Source organism: Mesoplodon densirostris, chromosome 15, assembly GCF_025265405.1.
Source record: "Mesoplodon densirostris isolate mMesDen1 chromosome 15, mMesDen1 primary haplotype, whole genome shotgun sequence".
In the NCBI taxonomy this organism is placed as follows: Eukaryota; Metazoa; Chordata; class Mammalia; order Artiodactyla; family Ziphiidae; genus Mesoplodon; species Mesoplodon densirostris.
In genome coordinates this window covers 1,075,979-1,096,408 of record NC_082675.1, presented here as the reverse complement: position 1 = coordinate 1,096,408, position 20,430 = coordinate 1,075,979, and the positions used below count along the sequence as shown (strand labels likewise).

The window sequence follows — 20,430 nt, the reverse complement described above, 5'->3', positions numbered from 1 at the left end:
GCGTGTCTGTGGAGCCCGGCCGGCACGAGCTCGCAGCCAAGGCAGTGCTTATGTCTCTCCCCACACGCAGGACGCAGGAAGCTCTGAAGAGCGGGCGCTTTGTGGACGTGCTGAGCATCCTCCTGCGGCTGCAGCGGATCTGCAACCACCCCGGGCTGGTGGCGCCCCGGCTCCCGGAGTCCTCCTACACAGCGGGGCCGCTGCAGTGCCGCTCGGCCTCACTCATCCTGAAGGCGCTTGACCGAGACTTCTGGAAGGTACGCAGAGGGTGCGGGTGGCTCTGCCTGAGGCCTGTTCCGGGTGCTTCTGGAACGTCAGTCTCCACTAACTCGCATCCTGCGTTTCGCCATCGCCTGATGCTGGGCAGCATCGAGTGGCGGTGTGATGGGCCTTCCCCTCGACCTAGAACCCGCTTTGGAACAGGCCCCGAGGGGTGAGCGTGAGGAGCAGGGAGGGTTCTCCTCGCCGGCCGTTGGCCCCTGAGAAACAGCAGAGCGTGTGGAGGAGCGCAGGGCTCGGGACGGCGGGACCGCGGGGCTGTCCTCACAGGCGCGCGCGGTCTGAGGCCTGCGGGGGCCTTTCCGTTAAAATGTTAGTAACTGTCTCTAGGTGGGGAAACTCGGTTATTTTTTGACCAAAAAAGTAGAGTTGTATACCTTTCTGTGTTTGGATTTTGGGGTAATTTTGGAACGTTTTTCCAAAACCAAAAATTTTAAAACAAAAGAGATCGGGTTAGGTTGGGTGATTCTGAGCACAGGTGTGCTGAGCTCGTGGCTCTCGGCAGGCCAATGCCGAGCCCTCAGGGGCTGTCGTTCCTGCTCGGGCTTCCACGCGGGAGGCCGAGAGCTTGCCCAGACCAGCTGGCCGCGGGCAGGCTGCTGCCTGAGTTCCCCTTGGCTGTCTCCACCCCAGAGGACCAGGGACCGAGGTCTCACAAATGCGGAGAAACAGGGACCAGCTCTGTGGCTTCGATAGGCTTGTGCAGGTTCGGGGTGTGGACAGGACAGGGACCCTGGGGCCAGATTGCAGGGGCTCACGTCCCGGCTCTGCCCCATGAGGAGTGCAGCCTCGGGTGGTCAGTCTGCCTCGGTTTCCTCACCACACCGGGAAGGCGTGAGGAATCGGTCAGTTAGTGTACGTCATGGTCTGAGGAGGGGCCTGGTTGGTAAGCAGTATGCGGTGAGTTACGTGATGAATGGGATTCCTGCCGCTATGCCTACTACTCTCCTATGGGAGTGTAGTTGATTTATAGTATTACTTTCAGGTGTACAACAAAGTGAATCAGTTATACGTATACATACATCCACTCTTACGATTACTACTCATGACGTAGGGATGAGTTTTTCGTTGAGTTAAAGAAAAATTGAGCCATGGGGGATAAAGATGCGTCAGAAGCAGGCTACCTCAAGGTACCGGTGGGGCGGGGAGATGTTTCATGGATAGTAGTTTTTATGTTGTGTTTTCATTTTAAAAACACTTTTATTGAGGTAGCTCATTATCGTAAAACTCACTGTTCTGAAGCGTACAGTTTGTTGGTTTGAGTATATTCACAGAGTTGTGCAACCATCACCACTAATGCTAGAACGTTTCATGACCCCAGAGAGAAAATCCACACGCACTGTCATTCCCATTCCCCCTCCCCTTCCCAGCCCTGGCAGCCACTTACCTGCATCTGTCTCTGTGGATTCACCAGGTCCAGATAATTTATATCAGTGGCTCATTTCACTTGAGCATAATATTTTCAGAGTTCATCCACGTTGCAGCCTGGGTCAGAATCTCCTCCCTCCATTGTCTGGATGGACCGCAGTATGTTCATCCGCCCACGAGCTGATGGGCACTTGGGTGGTCTCCACTTTCTGGCCACTGTGAGTGCACATTCATGTGCAGGTTTTGCCTGGGCGTGGGGCTCCCTTCTCGTGGGGCTCCTCTTGGGCACATGTCTGATGGGCGGGGGCTTGCAGGGTCACATGCTGAGTCCATGTTGAACCTTTTCATCACCTGCCTTGCATGGTGGCTGCCAGGTTTCCCATCCCCACCAGGGTGTGAGGGGGTGGGGGCATTCACGTCTCTACATCCTTGCCCACACCTGCTGTCCCTCCTGTTTGATTCCCGCCATCCTGGTGGGAGTGAGAACATCCGAGAGAAGCACAGGTGGAGTGAACGTCCCCAGGGCTCCGGACATGGCGACGTGCCACACGCCCACTGCACCTGCACCAGCGCGCTAGGGTCTCTCCCTCGGCCTTCCCAACGAGGCCGAGCATCTCCCTCTGTGGAGACGAGCGTTTTCCAGGCTCGTCCCTCTCTGCTGAGTCTAGTCTGTCTCTGAAGTGCCACCTCTCCTTTCCCACTGCCACTCGGGGTGACCACGTGCCATCACTCCCACCTTTAAGTTGGGGAACTGAGCACACCGTGGTCCGGCGGGTGCCGCTCAGCAAGACGGCTGCTCAGGGCCTGGCCTTCCCGGTTTGGAATCGACTTGGATTCCTAGTCAGCTGTTCTTTTCCTGCCTCCTGTAGCAAAATTGTTTTCTTTTTCTCCTTAGGAAACCGACCTTTCTATATTTGATCTTATTGGCTTAGAAAATAAAATGACTCGCCACGAGTCAGAACTGCTGGGTAAGAAGAAGGTGACACGGAAACTCTTCGAGGAGCTGTTCACCGCGCCGCCACCGTCGGGCAGGCCAGCGGCCGTCAGACTGAAGCCCAGCAGGTGTGTAGTGTGGTGTGGAGCGTCACTTCCTGCTCACCGGCCAGCTCTGGCTGGGTCCTGGCTGGTTGTGTGTCGGGGGGTCTGGGTGGCATCCCCTCTTCTCCTGCTGAAAGGGACCCCGGCCCCGCAGCCTCTCGGGCAGACCTGGGACCACCGGGTTGGAGCTCCACACGAGAACTGGGGCTACAGCCTGTGAAAAGAAAGGCTAATCATCTAATTTGGCTCTCTGCTTCTCCTGGAAATTAATTGCCCAGATGTCCTTGGATCCTGGGATAAACAGCAGGGGTGTGCAGGGCACAGGAGAGGCTCTTTTCATCATCTTGAAGAAGCGCTGGGCTTTGGGAGGGCTCTGCGTGGGGAGGTGGTCAGGGGCGGGGTGGTCAGGCTGCCTCTGACCTGGTGCGGGTGTGGTGGCAGCCGTCGGCAGGGGAGCACTGCGGGGGGGGCAGGGTTGGGACCCTGAGGTCTGGCAGAGGCTCCACCCCTGACTGCAGCATCAAGGGCCTCCAGGGACATGATGCAGGTGCCACGAGACTGGGAGGAGCGGTGCGTGCAGATGTATGAACTCGAAACACGTGATTCAAGACAGGCCACACCCGTGCAGCCGGATTTGTGCACAACTCTGTGCTCCAGCTAAAAACAAAGAAAAAGCAGACAGGTGTTTTCGAGAGAAACGGGCCAGCTCTGCAGATGGCAGCCCATTCCTGTTGCCTTTTCTCTGTGTGACCTCCCTGGTGACTTGGATCCGACCACCCTCGCCTCAGCTGCGTGGCCCACGCTCACAGGAGCCTGCAGCCCTCAGTTAAACACATGGCCAGGGCAACGAAGCCGCAGTCCTCTTGGGGCTGGCCTGGCCTCGTTTAGTGGCTTTCTGCTGGCTGCACATTGCACGGGGGTTTTGATATAGAAGTCCTGCCATCATGGTTTTCCAGGTTAAAGAAATAGGAGGAGCATGTTGCCTGTGATAAATCGGACAAAGCAGCCATGGTGCGGATCCCCCTTCACAGTTTTACCCACTGGTGCCTGTGGGGTGCCTTTACCATTTCTGCTGTTTCTCTCCATTTCCTGTACTGCCTTGTTATCTAGTTGTGCAAGTTGACTTTTCACCCCACTTTACTCTTATTCAAAAGAGTAGTAGAATGGACTTTATGTGTTAGATGCAGTTTTTCTAGTCCACGTTCATGGGAACTTAATCACATTCACCCCTGCATCGCCCAAGCGTTGGGGTAGATGTACCATTTTTAGGTACTAAGCACCTCCCTCAGGGTCCCTGGTGAGCGCTGCTTCTTAGCACAGCATTTAGAAATCCCCCCGCCCCTCTTTAAATGCACCCAGGGTGTGGGAACCCCACTGCCCGCGGGGCACCCTGTATCCCCGGGGCCCATCCAGGAGACTGTGCCTGCCACGTCTCAGAAGTGCTCGTGTCTTCCTGCCCGCGCTCGGGCGTCCAGGTTGTTTCAGCCCGTGCAGTACGGCCAGAAGCCCGAGGGCCGCACCGTGGCTTTCCCCAGCACACACCCGCCCCGGACGGCCACGCCCACAGCCGCTGCCACGCCGCAGGGCCATGTTCGAGGACGGCCGCCCATCGCCACGTTCTCTGCAAATCCGGATGCAAAAGGTATGCCTCTTGTGGGGGTGTGCCCGGCACCACAGAGGGTTTTTGTGAAAGAAGTTCCTCGTGCTTCCCTGGCCCCATGGGGACGTGTGACCACTCCTCTGAGCAGGAGTGGGACCGTCCACTCTGGCTCTGCCCAGGAGACCATGTGTAGTTCTCACGTGAGTTTTAAGCTTTTTTTTATGTCTTTGAACCGTATAAGATATCCCCTTCTTAGTCGAGTTACTGTTGATGTGATGGTGAAGATGTACCTCAGCAGAAACGTTCTCTTTTATGTTGGGAAACGCATGTCGAAGTCATTTATGAAACTTCTGAGGAAGTCTGCTTTTGTGTTCTGTGCCACCGCTTCAATGTAACCTGATTGTTACTTGAAGAAGGATAGGGTTAAATGGCAGAAAAGGTAATAAAAATTGTCTTCTAACCCTAATCCACGGGGTCCTCAACGTCAAGTCCCCTGTGTTGTTCTGAGATCTTCATAAATACCAGAGCTGCTTGTTGCAAGAGCTCTTCGTGCAGCTGGGGACGCCAGCGCTGCCTGACCTCCGTGCGTGGCTAAGATGTGGTTCTCACGGACACGCCCGAAGGGGCCGGCTTGTGACACTCCCGTTTACTCCAGAAATGCAGAAATGTCGTGGGCTGGTGGACTCGAAGTGAAAATACCAGTAGTTAACGATGGATAAAAAATTAGATTTCTCTCATCCTGTAGACCACCCACCCCCCTTTTTAGAGGAGGGTGTCTCCTTTGAGAGGCGGTATGAAGTAATGTTTGTTTTATTTCTTTAAAATTCGGGTTTAATACTGCATTTTCTGAAGAACCTCTAACAGCTTTGCACAAACCAACCTTATCGATTGCAGCGCCAGCAACCCCGTTTCAGACCTCTCAGGCCTCCACCGGTGCTCCGAGACACCAGCCCGCCTCGACCTTCAGCACAGCACCTAGCCCAGCCCATCCTGTGAAACTGCGGGCTCAGACCACTGCCCCGGCCTCCACCCCGGGCCCGCCCCAGCCCCAGCCCCAGGCCCCCTCGCACCCGGCCGGGCAGAGCGCGCTGCCTCAGGGGCTGGTGCTCACCTCGCAGGCCCAGGCGCGCCTGCCTAGTAAGTGGCTTCGCCTCTCCTGGGTCTGCCACCTCTTTGCACAAGGACATGGCGTTCACACGAGCGGCGTGTGAAGAGCCTTGCTGTCCACTCCCTTTGTCTCCCCAACCCCGTGTCCGGTGCTGCCTTTCACCACGCTGTCCTTTCCAGCCCTAAATCTACAGAAGGAGGGCTCCACTCAGGGCCGGCGTCCGGGGTCTTGGCCTTTCTCTGTCCTTCCTTCTGACCCCCTCCGTCAGCCTTGCTTCTCTCCCGTGCTCGTGCTCTGCCTTGGTGGCCGAGGAGGGCACTTCTCCTTAGTGAGCCACGGGTTTGTGCCGTCAGCCTCCAGGGCCCCTCGGAGAGCAAAGGGCAGCAAAACGAAAGCCTTGTGAGCTAGGGTTCGACTTCCTTATTACCAAATTTAAATCTGGAATGACTGTTGCTCAAGCGAGACATTTTGTAATAACTCACTGAAAGATCGCAACCTTCTTGCATTTTTTAAAGAGAACTTTTTATTGTGACCAGTGCGATTAGGGTGCTACCTCTGTCCACCCTGCTGTTGGAAGTACCCTGATGGAAACTGTCCTGGGCTACACCATTTCTCAGATGCACCTGGAGCACTCTATCTGTTGGCACAAGTTGTGTTGAGACCTTTCTGGAGAGACGGGAGAGAGAGAAGTAGTGTCATGAGGAGACACCGGGTTCAGGCTCGTTTTCTCTTGTGATGAGCCTGTCTTCCGTGCCAGCAAATGCAAAGCCCTTATCCTGGTTCATTGCCCAGGGGAGGAGAGCCCTTGCATACATTTCGGTTTTTCTTTCTTTTTGGCCAGGGGTAGGAGTCCCCGGGGGTGTACCCAGGAGCCGTGCTTGGGGGGCGTAGGGCCAGGCCGCCTTTCATGCCTCCACTTCTGGACTGAGGAGGGCTCGTGGGAGAGTCGTAGTTCTGTGCACAGATCTCTGCATCTCTTTTTCCGTTTCCCCTTCATGTTTATGGTTTCTGTGGGCAAGATATCCTTGGATGTTTTCCTCGTCTTTTGCTAACTATCCTCTTTATAGCATCACTACTAATTCTGGCCTGAATTTTCATGGGAGGAACATTTAGACTCGAATATCAACCATTGGGTTTAAAAAGAAAAAAAAAAGCCTTTAAAGCTATTATTCAATTACAGTTTGAAGGTGGTACCTTTTTGAGTTAGGTGCATATGACTCCATCTGAGTTTTGTTTTTTAAAAAAAAAATGCTTTAAGCAGTGTTAAATCTTCCATTTTTTCACAGTTAAAATTACAGACCGAATCCTACGATCTAGTTCAAATTAGTGTGAAACACTGTATCATAAAGTGTGATGTATTTATGTACTTAAATACATTCCCACATTTTGAAAAGGTTATGGGTATAATTGGAGCTAGTTCTCTATTTCATATCTATAGTGATAAAATCTTGTTTATCTCTGTGAGCTAAATTGGACATGTAGAAAGGATTCTGACGTTTAGAGGTTGATATGAGAGTTTCAAAGTGTATGACCAATACATTTCCGCTACTTCTGATGTTTGCTACTTTTTTATGGCCTGGAAAGAAAAGCAAAATGTTCCTTAAGGGCTTGGTTAATTATATTAACATCTGATACTCTAAAATTTCTACCAGTTATGATGAAGTTAACCATTAAAATCTGGTGTTAATTTTAATTGTTTTTTCTTTTCTATTAAAATATTTTCTGAAAGTGTTAGAAATACCTAATAAATGTTTCTGTGACACTTCAGTTTGCTACAGACGGTCATTCTCTGTGACAAGTGATCGTCAGTATAGCAGTCGAAAACTTTTCCCAAGAGTTTTCTTTCTCGTCTCCTCTGCGTCTCTGCAGGTGGAGAGGTGGTCAAAATAGCCCAGCTGGCTTCCCTCGCGGGCCCACCGAGCCGAGTCGCCCAGCCGGAGAGCCCCGTGACGCTTCAGTTCCAGGGCAACAAGTTCACCTTGTCGCATAGCCAGCTGCGGCAGCTGACAGCTGGCCAGCCCCTGCAACTCCAAGGTAGGGTTCGCTGACGGGCGGTGACCCACGAAGGCTTTAACCCGGGGCGTCCCGGCAGCTCCCCCCTGCAGCTGTGACTTCGGCCCCCTTAAGCACAGGTGCTTCACCTGTAAATGGCCTTAATGAGTCTCACCTCGTTGGTGTTCAGAGGACTTGGGAGGTAACGGGTAAATCACCTGGTGGCCTGGCCCTTGACACACGTTAAATAGAGGATAGTCGTTTTTAAATAAAATCTGCCCCCTTTTTTTTTTTTTGGTGCACCATGAAACTTATTTATTCAGTTCCACACTTACACAAAAGTGCTGTAATAAAATATCTGTACACTACTTTTGTTACAAATATAGATAATATTTAAAGTGACTATATATTCTAATGTAGGAGTTTCATGCTCTAGAATGGGAATGAACACATGATAATTCCTCACCAGTTGTCTCAATAAACAGCTCCATCTGTTTCCCTTAGTCTAAAACTATTGTATTACAAGATGTTAATATAAGGCAATGAAATGAACTTATGTTAATCCCCTTAATTTTTCTATCAATTTACTAATGGCATACAACCAAAATAATTACTAACACATTGCTTTTTCTCTGTCATTAAGATTAATACTAATTGAAAACCAACTGCACAGCACACTGACACCGTTTCCCTGTTTTAAAAATCAAAATAGAAATATTTACTCCTTTCAAATTTCATTGTGAGGTAAATTGTCCTAAAAGTGCCAAAGGTCCAGCAATTTATGTAGGAGAAATTATTTCCTTTTATGTACAGATTCCAAAACTTCCAGACCAAAGCCCTCCCAAGCCTTTGGCTGAGAGCACCGTGTTCGTGTAGTAACTGCTTCTCGGAGGAAATGAGGGGATGCAGCTTAGCTCATGTTAACCCTCAGTGACTCAGCTGGAGGGTAGGACCCAGAGGGGGGACCCGGCCACCTCCCCAGGCAGCCGCCCCCGACGCGTCGTCGTTCACGGCTCTCATCGGCGCGGGAGGTTCAGTTGTCAGCCAGGTCTGGGGTGCTCTGTGTGGACGCTGGGGACACGCACCTCAGCAGAGCAGAGGCCCCCAGGAAACCCGCAGCAAAGAAACGGGTTCATCTGGTTTTATTCCATATTTCTCTGGGGGTTTTTTTTTGTTTTTTTTTGGTTTTTTTTGCGCTACGCGGGCCTCTCACTGTTGTGGCCTCTCCCGCTGTGGAGCACAGGCTCCGGACGCGCAGGCCCAGCGGCCACGGCCCACGGGCCCAGCCGCTCCGTGGTATGCGGGACCCTCCCGGACCGGGGCACAAACCCGCGTCCCCTGCATCGGCAGGCTGACTCCCAACCACTGCGCCACCAGGGATGCCCATTTTCTCTGTTTTTTTGACCAAAGGGGCGAGGTCATCTCTTAAAATTTCTGGTGAACTCTAGTTTTTGTAGAGGACGATTCCGGAGTAAAAGATGCCAGGAGACTTCATCACAGAGAGGTTGAAAATGGCAGGCTCCTGGGACAGTGGCTATAGAGCCACGGCATTTGGGCTAAACAAAAAACGAGTGTTTTGATATTTCTTCATCCAGCTTGTCTGGTTGGCAGGCACCCAGCATGGGATCTGGGAGCTGGGACCTTGCAGCCCGTGACGGGCTCAGGCCTCGAGCAGACGTGACGGGTGCTGAGCGGGCACTCGCCGCGTTACCCGGAGTCGGTCAGGCACCGCAAGGAGTGGGGGAGCTTCTTCTCGACGTTAAGCCAAGTGACCTTGACCCTCGGCGTTTTCGCTCATTGTGAACGAAATAGTGTCATTTTTCTCCAAGTCACTGAACTTGGCATCGCCTCGTTGGAGGAAATTTCATTTTGGATTTTCGGTTTATTGCCTTGTTTCTGTACCTTAGGAAGTGGGTGTAGCCTGGGGGTTGAAGGCACACTCGGCTTGTGACTGACCCCCGTGCACGTGTGCTTGCAGGCAGCGTCCTCCAGATTGTGTCCGCGCCCGGGCAGTCCTACCTGCGACCTCCAGGCCCCGTGGTGATGCAGACAGTGTCTCAGGCAGGGGCCCTGAACGCCCTGGGAAGCAAGCCCCCGGCCGGCGGCCCAAGCCCCGCACCCATGACCCCGCCAGGTAGAGTGCTGTGAGCCGGAAGGAGACTTGGTTTTGAAACTTCTTTTCTTCCCTCCTTCCTTCCTTCCTTCCCCTTTCTTTCTTTCCTTTCTTCCTTCCTTTCTTTCCTTCCCTTCTTTCCTTTCTTTCCTTCCCTTTCTTTCTTTCTATAAATTTATTTATTTATCTCTGTTGCCATGCGCGGGCTTCTCGTTGCAGTGGCTCCTCTTTCTGCAGAGCACGGGCTCTAGGCACGTGGGCTCAGTAGTTGTGGCTCGCGGGCTCTAGAGCACAGGCTCAGTAGTTGTGGTGCACGGGCTTAGTTGCTCTGCGGCATGTGGGATCTTCCCGGGCCAGGGCTCAAACCCATGTCCCCTGCGTTGGCAGGTGGATTCTTAACCACTGCGCCACCAGGGAAGTCCCTGAAACTTCTTTCTGACTTTCTTTGCTTCTGAGGCAAGTGGGGAGTGTGGATGATTTCTGTGATGCCTCAGAACGGGTAGTCCCAGTTGTGGCCACCTCTGATTTCCATAGATGGCCCGTGTCAGCTTGGTTTCTTTTCTTTCTCTTTTGCTCCCAAAGGTACTGGTTGAACATAACCACCCTCACTCAGCCTTTAGATGTTTGATTTGGTTTTGCTCTGACAAGAAACTTGGAATCATGAGAAATTTTGCTTGTTAATGTTACAGATACACTTAGGGAACGTGCTAGAAGTTCTTGGACAGGTAACGGAGCAGGGTTTGGCCCTGGACCTGTCTGCGGCCAGCGCTCCTCCCTGCCTGTTCCGCAGCCTGCTTCCCGCCGGGGTCCCCTGCTCTCCAGACACACCCTCATTGCAGACATCGGGCACGGGCACTTGGTTCGGGTTGATGTATGCAAGCGGCAGGGACCTCTCCCGAGTGGAATCCCTGGTCACTGCCCAGCCCCAGGCCCTGGGTCATCTGTGGTGCCGCTGTGGTGGGGCCTCTGCACCCCGTCCCCACTGGGCTCTGTCAGTGGGTGGGTGCCGGAGGGACCGTGAGGCTGGCAGCATTGCCTGGCGGCCGCTCTACCTCCCAGCCAGGCCGTGCAGCTCTACTCGGTTGGTCTGTTCTTCAGGCTTTTTTCCTGCTTCCTGGAACCAACTGCCAGCACCCTCCCCAGAGGGCGCTCAGTCCTGCTCTGCGGGCCCCAGGTTCCCGACCTGACACCAGTCCGGCTGCTAGGTTCTAGTCACCTTAGCCCTTCCCTGTCGCTCCCTGCAAGTGGCCCCTTCTCGGTCCTCAGCCACCTCTTCTGCAGGCCCTCGCGGTAGAGCCTGTCAAACGGGCCGTGTGGTGCGGCTGACGGGAGCAGGCCGCTTGGGGCCCAGGCTTCCCTCTGTCCCGGGCACGCAAGTCAACGCTGCCGAGATGCCAAGGGCAACAGAGCGCTGGGCCCGCGTGGCTGCTGCTTGGCGCAGTGACGGGAGCGACCGCGGGTCTGAGGTCACGCTGGGCGCTGCCGAAGGAAGCAGATGGCGGCGCTCAGCTCAGACCCTAGCCAGAGAGCGGGAACACTTCACTGGTGGTTGTGAATGGTTGACACACTCCAGAAACGTGCGAGTGAAAGCTGACGATGTTCCGGAGAGCGTTGCCGGTCGTTTTGTATGCCAACCCTTCGTTTTTGCCTTTGTAGTGGGTGTGCCCAGCCGAGTGGCAGTCAGTCCCCTGGCAGGAGAACCTGGAGTGGCCTCCAAGCCAGCCTCTCCCGTCGCCGGGCCGACCCAGGTACGGGGCAGCAGACCCCAGCACGCGGTGCCAGCGCCACCCCTGAAGGCGCGGAAGTCGTTCTCGGAAGCTGCTTGTCACCCGGGAGGGTTGTGGTACTGAACCGCTTCTGCGAGGCGGCGTCAACTTACCTGCTGCTAAACACACGCCGTCTCTCCAGATTAGAGAAGTTTATCCTAAAGATGCTTTTCCTACGAACAGAAATGAAACCAGGCTTTAGGATTGCAAACACCCCCGTTCCCATATTTTTATATCCTTCTGCCGGTCTTCCAGGCGTTAGAAGCGCTCACTGTGTCTCGAGAAGCACTTGTCACGTTGGCGGAGAAAACGGCGCCCATGCGCTCTGCTCTCGTTTCTGTCACTGTTTCCCGTGGAGCCAGGCCCCCCCGCACGTCTACGCGTGCTCTGCGGCCGGTCACCACGCGTGAGGGACCCATGGGGCTTGGTGAGGCCGGGAACCGGCCGTGCTGTTTCTCAGTAACCATTTTCATCCCTGTTTTTGATGAAGGAGGAAAAGACCAGACTTTTGAAAGAGCGGCTGGACCAGATTTATTTTGTCAACGAACGGCGCTGCTCTCGCACCCCCGTCTACGGCAGAGACCTATTGGGGGTTTGTTCCCTGCCCGGCAGAGGACACGTGCCTTGGCTCGGGGCTCCTGACGGAGGTCATAGGAAGGGGGCTGGGCCCAGGAGCCGGTACATGTCACCCTCGACAACTCACAGGGACCTGATTTTGACGCTGACTCAGCGTCAGGAATCCCTCCAGGACGTCATGGACAGGTAAGGTAGCGGCTGTAAGCGTTCTCTACTCAGTTGCTGTGTCACACCCAAGCAGCTTTTGTTGTTCTGTGGACGCTCATCTCATTCCTCTAAGTTTCTCCCCGGGTTGTCCCTTGGAGTCTGTCCGAAATCTGTTTCAGAGTCTTCAGCTTTGGCACCAGATGGCCTTTCCACCCTCCGGGAGCCTGTGTGCTCCTCCCTGCGGGTCAGTTCTGTACCCCACGGGCCTGGGCCCGTGTACAGAGCACAGCACCGTGCTCATTCAGGGCTGGGGGCCAGACCATTGTGTTGTAGACCGCTTTCTCCATTTTGCTCTTGTAAAATAATATTTTAGGGACTTCCTTGGCGGTGCAGTGGTTAAGAATCCGCCTGCCAATGCAGGGGACACGGGTTCGGGCCCTGGTCCAGGAAGATCCCACATGACGCAGAGCTGCTGAGCCCGTGTGCCACAACTACTGAAGCCTGTGCGCCTAGAGCTTCAGTAGTTGTGGCACATGGGCTCAGTAGTTGTGGCTCGCGGGCTCTAGAGCACAGCCTCAGTAGTTGCAGCGCCTGGGCTTAGTTGTTCCGCAGCATGTGAAATCTTCCCAGACCAGGGCTCGAACCCGTGTCCCTTAGCATTGGCAGGTGGGTTCTTAACCACCACGCCACCAGGGATGCCCAATAACAGTATTTTATTAAGAAACCACAGGAATGATTTACCGTTGCATGATGAGAAACATGTAAGAGTCCAGGGGTTACGATTCCACGCTTCCGCTGCAGGGGACGTGGGTTCAATCCATGGTCGGGGAAGTTTTGCATGCCGCTCAGTAAGGCCAAGAAAAGAGAGAGAGAGAAACAGAAGCCCAGATGCTGTTGGGGCCCACCGGCCGTATCAGCCCCTCCCCCGCCAGACCCGGGTCATGGTCTCTCTGCCCCACGTAGAGTGTCAGGCCCTGCTTGCAGCTTCATTCACTGCTTTGGCCTGATTTTTAGGTTCAGCCTGAGGGTATTTTCTCTCCCTTCTGTTCTGTTTGCCCTGGCTCTGGCTTTCAGGGCGTGTCCTCTTTAGGCCTCTCAGATCAGGAACAGCAATGATGGAAACGATGGAACTGGGAGTGGCCTCCAGAGAAGCTCCTTCCTGCACTCTCTGTGGAGGGAGGTTGCCGCCCTCCATGCACTTGTCTTGTTTCGGATGCTGACTTGTCTTTTTGCCTCCTTTTCCTCTGACGTTACAGATGACTTTTTAAGACAGAGGCTGCTTGTTGGAGCAGCCTCGGGTTCCCAGCAAAATCGAGGGGAAGGCGTGCAGGGTTCCCGCCTTCCCCCAGCTGCCCCCACCGTCAGCACCCCGCGCCGGAGTAGCGCGCTCGTTACAGCCCACGCGCCTCCGGTGATTCCTCCTCAGCGCCCAGGGTCCGCGGTGTACAGGGGGCTTTGCTTCTGGCCTTGGGTGTTCTGTGGGCCCGCACAAGTGTATAATGACACGCACCCGCCATTAGAGCATCATACGGAGTCGTGTCACGGCCCTGGAACCCCGCTGTGCTCTGCCTAGTCATCCCTCTGCCCCCAGCCCCGCCCCGAAACCCTGGCAACCACTTATCTGTTCACTGTCTCCAGAGTTTTGCTTTTCCAGAATGTCAGATAGTTGGAACATAGAGTAGGCAGCCTTTTCAGATGGCTTCTTTCACGTAGGAATGTGCACTTAATGTTTCTCCTTGTCTCTTCATGGCTCGATAGCTCATTTCTTTTTAGCCCTGAATAATATTCCATTGTCTGGAAGCACCACAGTTTGTTTAAAAACGTTCACCTACTGAATTCAGGACAACGTGGTTGCTTCTAAGATTTGGCAATTATGAATAAAGCTGCTACAAACATCCATGTGTAGGTTTTTGTGTGGACATGGTTTTTAATTCATTTGCGTGAATACCAAGGAGCGTGATTACCAGATCATACGGTAAGAGAATGTTTAGTTTTGTTAGAAACTGCCGAACTGCCTTCCAAAGTGGCTGTACCATTTTGCATTACCACCAGCACTGAGTGAGAGTTCCTGTTGCTCCACATCCTCACCAGCAATTGCTGTTGTCAGTGGTTTGGATTTTGGCTGTTTTAATAGATGTGTAGCGGTATCTCATTGTTTTAATTTGCATTTCCCTGATGATATGTATGTTGAGCATCTTTTCATATCCTTATTTGTCATCTGTATACGTTTGGTAACATGTCTCTTAAGGTCTTTGGCCCATTTTTAAAACAGGTTGTTTGTCTTTTATTGTTGCATTTTAAGAGTTCTTTGTGTATTTTCAATAACAGTTCTTTTTTTTAAAAAAAAAATTTTATTTATTTATTTATTTATTTTGGCTGCATTGGGTCTTAGTTGTGCGCATGGGCTTTCTCTCGTTGCGGCGAGCGGGGGCTACTCTTTGTTGCAATGCGTGGGCCTCTCATTGCGGTGGCTTCTACTGTTGTGGAGCACGGGCCCTAGGCGCACAGGCTTCAGTAGTTGTGGCACGCAGGCTCAGTAGTTGTGGCGCGCAGGCTCAGTAGTTGTGGTGCACGGGCTCAGTAGTTGTGGCGCGTGGGCTGTAGAGCACGGGCTCAGTAGTGGTGGCTCGCCGGCTTAGTTGCTCTGCGGCTTGTGGGATCTTCCCGGACCAGGGCTTGAACCCACGTGCCGTGCATTGACAGGCAGATTCTTAACCACTGCACCACCAGGGAAGTCCTTGGATAACAGTTCTTCAGCAGTTCTGTTTTTGGCAAATATTTTCTTCTAGTCTGCAGATTGTCTTTTCACTTTCCTGACTTTCACAGAGCAGATGTTTTGTGATATCATCAAATGTCTATCCAGTATTCACATTTCTGATTATTTCATAAGTATTTTTTTATATCTCAAACCAGAGTCACAATGAGGTAGATATACAGCCATCAATTCATATCTCTTATGTATCTTTTAATCTGTAGGTTCTATTTCTATTTCTCCGTTTTTTTCCTTGTAATTTATTTGTTGAGAAAACCTGGTGGTTTGCCGTGTAGAATTTCCCACAGTCTGGGTTTGCTGATTGATCCCTCAAGGTGTAATTTAACATGCTGCTTTGTTCCCTGTATTGTCTGTAAACTGTTCGTTAGATCCAGAGGCTTGATCAACTTCAGGTTTATTTGTTCTTATTTTGTGGGTTTTTTATTTTTTGTTTTTTTGAAGAATAGGTGTTACTGTATACTGCCATTAGGAAGACATTGTGTCTGGTTGTCCCTTTTAGATTCATTTTTTTGCACGTGGATGCCCAGTTCTAGCACTATTTGTTTTTTGGGTTTTTTTAATAAGTTTATTTTATTTACTTTTTAAATTTTTGGCTGCGTTGGGTCTTCATTGCTGGGCACGGGCTTTCTCTAGTTGCAGCGAGTGGGGGCTACTCCTTGTTGCGGTGCGCAGGCTTCTCATTGCGGTGGCTTCTCTTGTTGCGGAGCACAGGCTCTAGGCGCGTGGGCTTCAGTAGTTGTGGCTCACGGGCTCAGTAGTTGTGGCTCACAGGCTCTAGAGTGCAGGCTCAGTAGTTGTGGCTTACGGGCTTAGTTGCTCTGCGGCATGTGGGATCTTCCCAGACTAGGGCTCAAACCTGTGTCCCCTGCATTGGCAGGCGGATTCTTAACCACTGCACCACCAGGGAAGCCTTCTAGCACTATTTGTTGAAAAGAGTGTCTTTGCTCCCTTGTGTTATCTTTGTTCCTTTGCCAAAGGTCAATTGACTGTATTTATGAGAATCTCTTTCTGGGCTTTCTGTTCTGTTCCATTGAACTGTTTGTTTGTTCTTTTGCCAGTACCATGCTGTTGATTACTGTAGCTTTCTGGTAAGTCTTGAAGTCAGGTAGTGCCAGTCCTCCAACTTTTTCTTATTCAGTATTGTGTTGGCTCTTCTGGGCAGTTGCTTCTCCGTATAAACTTTAGATTCAGTCTGTTGGTATCTACAGAATAGCTGGCTGGGATTGCATTGAATGTCTAGATCAAGTCGGGAAGAACTGACATCTTGACAGTATTAGATCTTCCTGTCCATGAACATGGAATATTTCTCCATTTATTTAGTGCTTCTTTGATTTCATTGATCAGAGCTTTGGTCATAAGTGGTTTTGTAGTTTGCTTGCAGTTGGTACCAAGTCATCATGCAAGCCCAGCTTGTGCTGAGTCCCAGAATGAGGGCTTTTCTGGAGCAGGTGGTGTCTGCAGGTTGGGAGGTGGGTGTCAGGTTGGCTGTAATGGCTCATCTGAGTCGTCATGGTGCTGCTCTCTGCGGGGCTCCTCCTCCCAAGTCTGGCTCCCTTCCTGGTGGCACGGTGGCTGTAGCAGCTTCAGGGCTCACATCCTCCCGCAGGCCGTCCAGGAGACAGAGTGCCTGCATTCCGGAATTCCCACCAGAAGTCGGCAGGCTGCCTCTGCACCCATCCCTCTGCCCTGGGGGGCGCCCCGTGCTGGTCACTTTGACCTGGGAGCCCTCACGGGCTGGGACCGGCCGGGACCCGCCCCCGTGGTGGCTGTGATAGTGTGGTCCAGCAGCCCGGTGACTGGAGCTCGGCACTCTGGCTGCTCTGGGGACTCCCGGCTGCCAGGTGGTTCTGCCCTCTTCCTTCTCGAGCCTTCGCTGCCTGAGACGGAGGGGCCGCTCGGTGGGGACGCCCCAGGCGCGCCGCCTGTGACGCGTGTGCTCCTGCTTCTCAGGGTGGCGTGTGTGGTCCCGCCGGTGGTGGCCGCGCCCCCGCGCTTGTGGGTGGCGAGGCCGCCCTCCCGCTACGGCCACAAGATGAGGCTCTTCAGACACTGCCTGCGGGAGCGCGCGGCACCCTTCGCCCAGCAGCTGCGGCGGGTGACGGCCCTGCGCTCACTGCGGTTTCCCGAGCTGAGGCTGGTCCAGTTTGACTCAGGTACGAGACACCCCGTCTGTACTGCTGACCGTGTCGGATTTACTTGCTTTGGATTATGAGATGCTCTTGATATTACTCATTTCATAGGAAAGCTGGAAGCGTTAGCTATCCTACTTCAGAAGTTGAAATCTGAAGGACGTCGAGTGCTGATTTTATCACAGATGGTTCTCATGTTAGACATTTTAGAAATGTTCTTGAACTTCCATTATCTCACCTACATAAGAATTGACGAAAACGCCAACAGTGAACAGCGGCAGGTAGGGAGGAAATCATCTCTTTTGTTACCGTTTATGACTCAGTTGGGTCAACTTTGATGGCCAGCTTCTAACCTAGTTTCTCAGAGCTGTGCAAACTCAGTGTTGTCGTGCTTTCTAAGCAAGGGGAAGAACTTCTTAATGTCTTTGGACTTTAAGCTCCATCCTTTGATATTTTTTCGTAAGTCCTGTTATTTGGGAAATGCAGTCGGCTCGATGTCTCAGAATCAAAATTGGTGACCTGCAGTCCTTACAAGGAGGAGATGGGTGTCCTTCGGGAGGCAGCCACACGAAAACAGGGAAGTTCTCCAGACTGATCTACAGTTAAAGAATCACATGCCCGTTCTTTACCTGTCAGGTTAGCTAAGGGTAGCTTGAGTCCATCAGGCACAGTGAGAGCAGCTTTCTCGTGCGCTGCTGGTGGGGCGCAAATTAGCACAACTTTCTAGAAGGCGGGCTGACAGTGTGGGTTGTGAGCCTGAAAAGCGTATGCGCCTGACCTGCTAACTCTGCGTCTAGGGTTGTCTCCTTCAGCAGCACTCAAAGATGCACATGCACAGTTGTTGATGGTGGGAATGTTTGTGACAGGCCCCAGTTGGGAGCGAAGTCCCAGTCCAGGAGTAGGAGAACGGGTCAGTAGTGGTCTGCGCGCCACAGGGCTTGGCTCTGTCCCGAGTGTCCCACAGCGTGAACTAGGAAGCCATCTTCAACAGCATTTCAGAACAAGGCAAAGCATTCCCGAGTGCAGACAAGCTGCTGGCCTGTGTATCGCATTACCCACTTCACGCCGTCCAGCACAGGCAGCCCTCCCCACGCTGAGAAGGCCTGGAAGGAAGGCACCACAGTCTTGGTCACCGGTTCTGTCCGGTGACGTAACAAATTATACAGAGAATGTCTTGAAGGAAAAGGGCAGGTCACACCTGCTAAGGTCTGTTTGGGCGCTGAGGTCGTTGCAGGAGGGAAGTCGTGGGAACGAGGCCACTTCAGCCGGAGGCCCTGCGGGAGTGGGGAGGCCGGCGGCTGCTCCCTCGGCCTTACTCCAGGGGCTTTTGCTGTAAAGCGCCTGGCATTGCCGGAGGGTACATGAACGAGCACGCATCCCTCCCCAGGGAGACTGCTGTCCTGTGGGGCCCACTCGTGGAGCTGACAGCACATGTCGGGTGGGGTCGGACACGCTCCTTTCTGTACCTGCTGACGGGCGACGCTTAAACAGGGTAGAGGCGTCGGCAACCGGTAAGCGAGAGATGCCACACATGCCTGGAAGAGCCAGAATAAAATGCTAAAGTCCGGTGTAATTGGAACACGGACCTCGCGTCCAAAGAAACACAAACCGAACAGTTTTGTTATGGAATCATTTCTAACTGATAAGTACCAGAACACGTCAGAGGTTCCCTGTCGTTTGGCAGGGACGCTAACTCGGGGCTTTATTCCGCCTCAGGACCTGATGAGGAGTTTCAACCGGGACAGGCGGGTCTTCTGTGCCCTCCTTTCCACACACAGCCGCGCCACGGGCGTGAGCCTGGTGGAGGCCGACGCGGTGGTGTTCTACGACCATGACCTCAACCCCGTCATGGACGCCAAGGCCCAGGAGTGGTGCGACCGGATCGGGCGGCGCAAGGACGTGCACATATACAGGTGAGGCGGGCGGCTGGGCCGGGGGCTGCCGCGTACTGCAGAAGCTTCCCCCAAGTTCTGTGTACTTTGCTTCAGGCAGGCTCGTATTCCTGCCGTCCTGTCTGTTCTTTCTTTATACTCAGCATCTGCCTGGGACGTAACTGAGTTTGTTTGCAGCGGTGACTGGGTCGTGCTGCTGAGACATAACTGCTGTCCTTCCGACGTGTACTTGTATTTCTCCTGGAGTCCCTGACCCTTAGGAGGGTGCTTCATGTTCTAAGTTGTTTCAAGTATTTTCAGATATAAATTATCATAACTTAACAGTTAGCAATTTGTAAATTCCCTATTGAAAGCATTTAAATCTTATAAGCGGCCAACCACACGCAGTTGAGGAAGGCAGAGAAGGCTCTGCCGTTGTGTCTGAGCTCTGGGAGTGTCGACGGGGACAGCGCGGCAGCACTCGGCCCCCGCTGGCTGCCCGTCTGGTGCCCGCGTGTGCCAGGCACGCGCCGCGCCCCTTCCCCTGCACTCCTGCCACCTCTGGGCGGGGTCGGCACTGAGGGTGCGGTCCCTGGCGGCCAGCCTGGGACGGAGACCCCAGCCCACGCGCGTAACCCTCGCCGTTTTCATCAAGACGTCGTCATCCATGCACTGTGTTTAAATAGCTTTAATTTTTTCCTGATTATAAATGTATTACTCGTTCATTGAAAAGAAAAAGAAAAAAAAAAAAAGGAAAGCACACGGAGAACATTAGTATCCTGCCCAGACGGCAGTTAGTAGCATTTTGGTGTGTGTCTTTCCAGACATTTCCCTGATTTTTTTAGATGGCTCATGCCAGCAGTCAGTCTTATTGCCTAATCCTGTTTTCTTTTAACAGTATATTATGAGTGTATTTCTGTGTTAATACATATAAATTTGATACATTGTTTATAGAAATGAATAATGTTTCATTGTGTAATCCCTTCCTTATCATTGGCCCTTTAGCAATTACTAGCTAGAAATGGGGAAAATGTTTTATTCTCAGGAGACACAATCCATAAACTCTCAGGAATGACCTTAGCAGTAAAGGTGCTGGATGTGTTAGGAAGTAGAGTGTAAAATCGTGAAAGGGCTAAGCTGAAGAGATGTCACCAGCAGGAGGATGTGCTCTGTTCTTAGACAGGAAGACCTGGTTCATAAAATTGTGAAGTTTCCCCAAAGCGATAGTGAAGTTTAACATCATTTTTTAGTGAAAGCGCTGATCATGGGTGTGGGAATGGTTACTGCAGCGTTCCGGGGGCACAAAGCAGGAGCCAGGGGACGCGCATCCTTGGGCTGCAGCCACTGGACACGGGTTCATTTGGGGGCGCAGTGCAGAGAGGTGCACAGTGATGCAGGGGTGCCCGCCCGCCACCGTCAGCGCTGAAGGAGACAGGGCTCGAGGGTCCGGAGGCCCCCGGGGGCCTTTCCAGGTGGAGGCCGGTGGGGTACATGGATGGCCAGCATGGGTGGCATGTGGGCCTCCGGGGCCCGCCCTCCTGCCGTGTGGGAGGCGGGACAGGCATGGTCACCTCCGGGCACCACACGAAGGAAGGAAGCAGTGCAGAGTGGGGCTGACAAGCCATGCCACGCAGGTGCTGTTCTGCTGGGCGGTCCAGGCACCGTGGCCC

At 53.0% G+C, this 20,430-nt stretch overlaps 1 protein-coding gene and 1 non-coding gene across 11 annotated transcripts in view; both read left to right on the top strand.

The window, feature by feature from the left end:
- Positions 1–20,430, top strand: part of EP400 (E1A binding protein p400) — a 114,566-nt gene that overhangs the window by 60,792 nt on the left and 33,344 nt on the right. For all 10 annotated transcript variants that reach the window (XM_060118582.1, XM_060118581.1, XM_060118580.1 and 7 more), the window contains 11 exons: positions 71–257; positions 2,543–2,709; positions 4,161–4,327; positions 5,180–5,422; positions 7,263–7,427; positions 9,364–9,519; positions 11,155–11,246; positions 11,755–12,026; positions 16,711–16,913; positions 17,001–17,170; positions 18,606–18,802. In XM_060118582.1, the coding sequence (XP_059974565.1) occupies positions 71–257; positions 2,543–2,709; positions 4,161–4,327; positions 5,180–5,422; positions 7,263–7,427; positions 9,364–9,519; positions 11,155–11,246; positions 11,755–12,026; positions 16,711–16,913; positions 17,001–17,170; positions 18,606–18,802 (2,019 nt within the window). The remainder of the gene's footprint in view (positions 1–70; positions 258–2,542; positions 2,710–4,160; positions 4,328–5,179; positions 5,423–7,262; positions 7,428–9,363; positions 9,520–11,154; positions 11,247–11,754; positions 12,027–16,710; positions 16,914–17,000; positions 17,171–18,605; positions 18,803–20,430) is intronic.
- LOC132503319 (small nucleolar RNA SNORA49) lies at positions 18,191–18,318 on the top strand. The gene has a single exon (XR_009534573.1). It is a non-coding gene; the product is annotated as a small nucleolar RNA SNORA49 (small nucleolar RNA).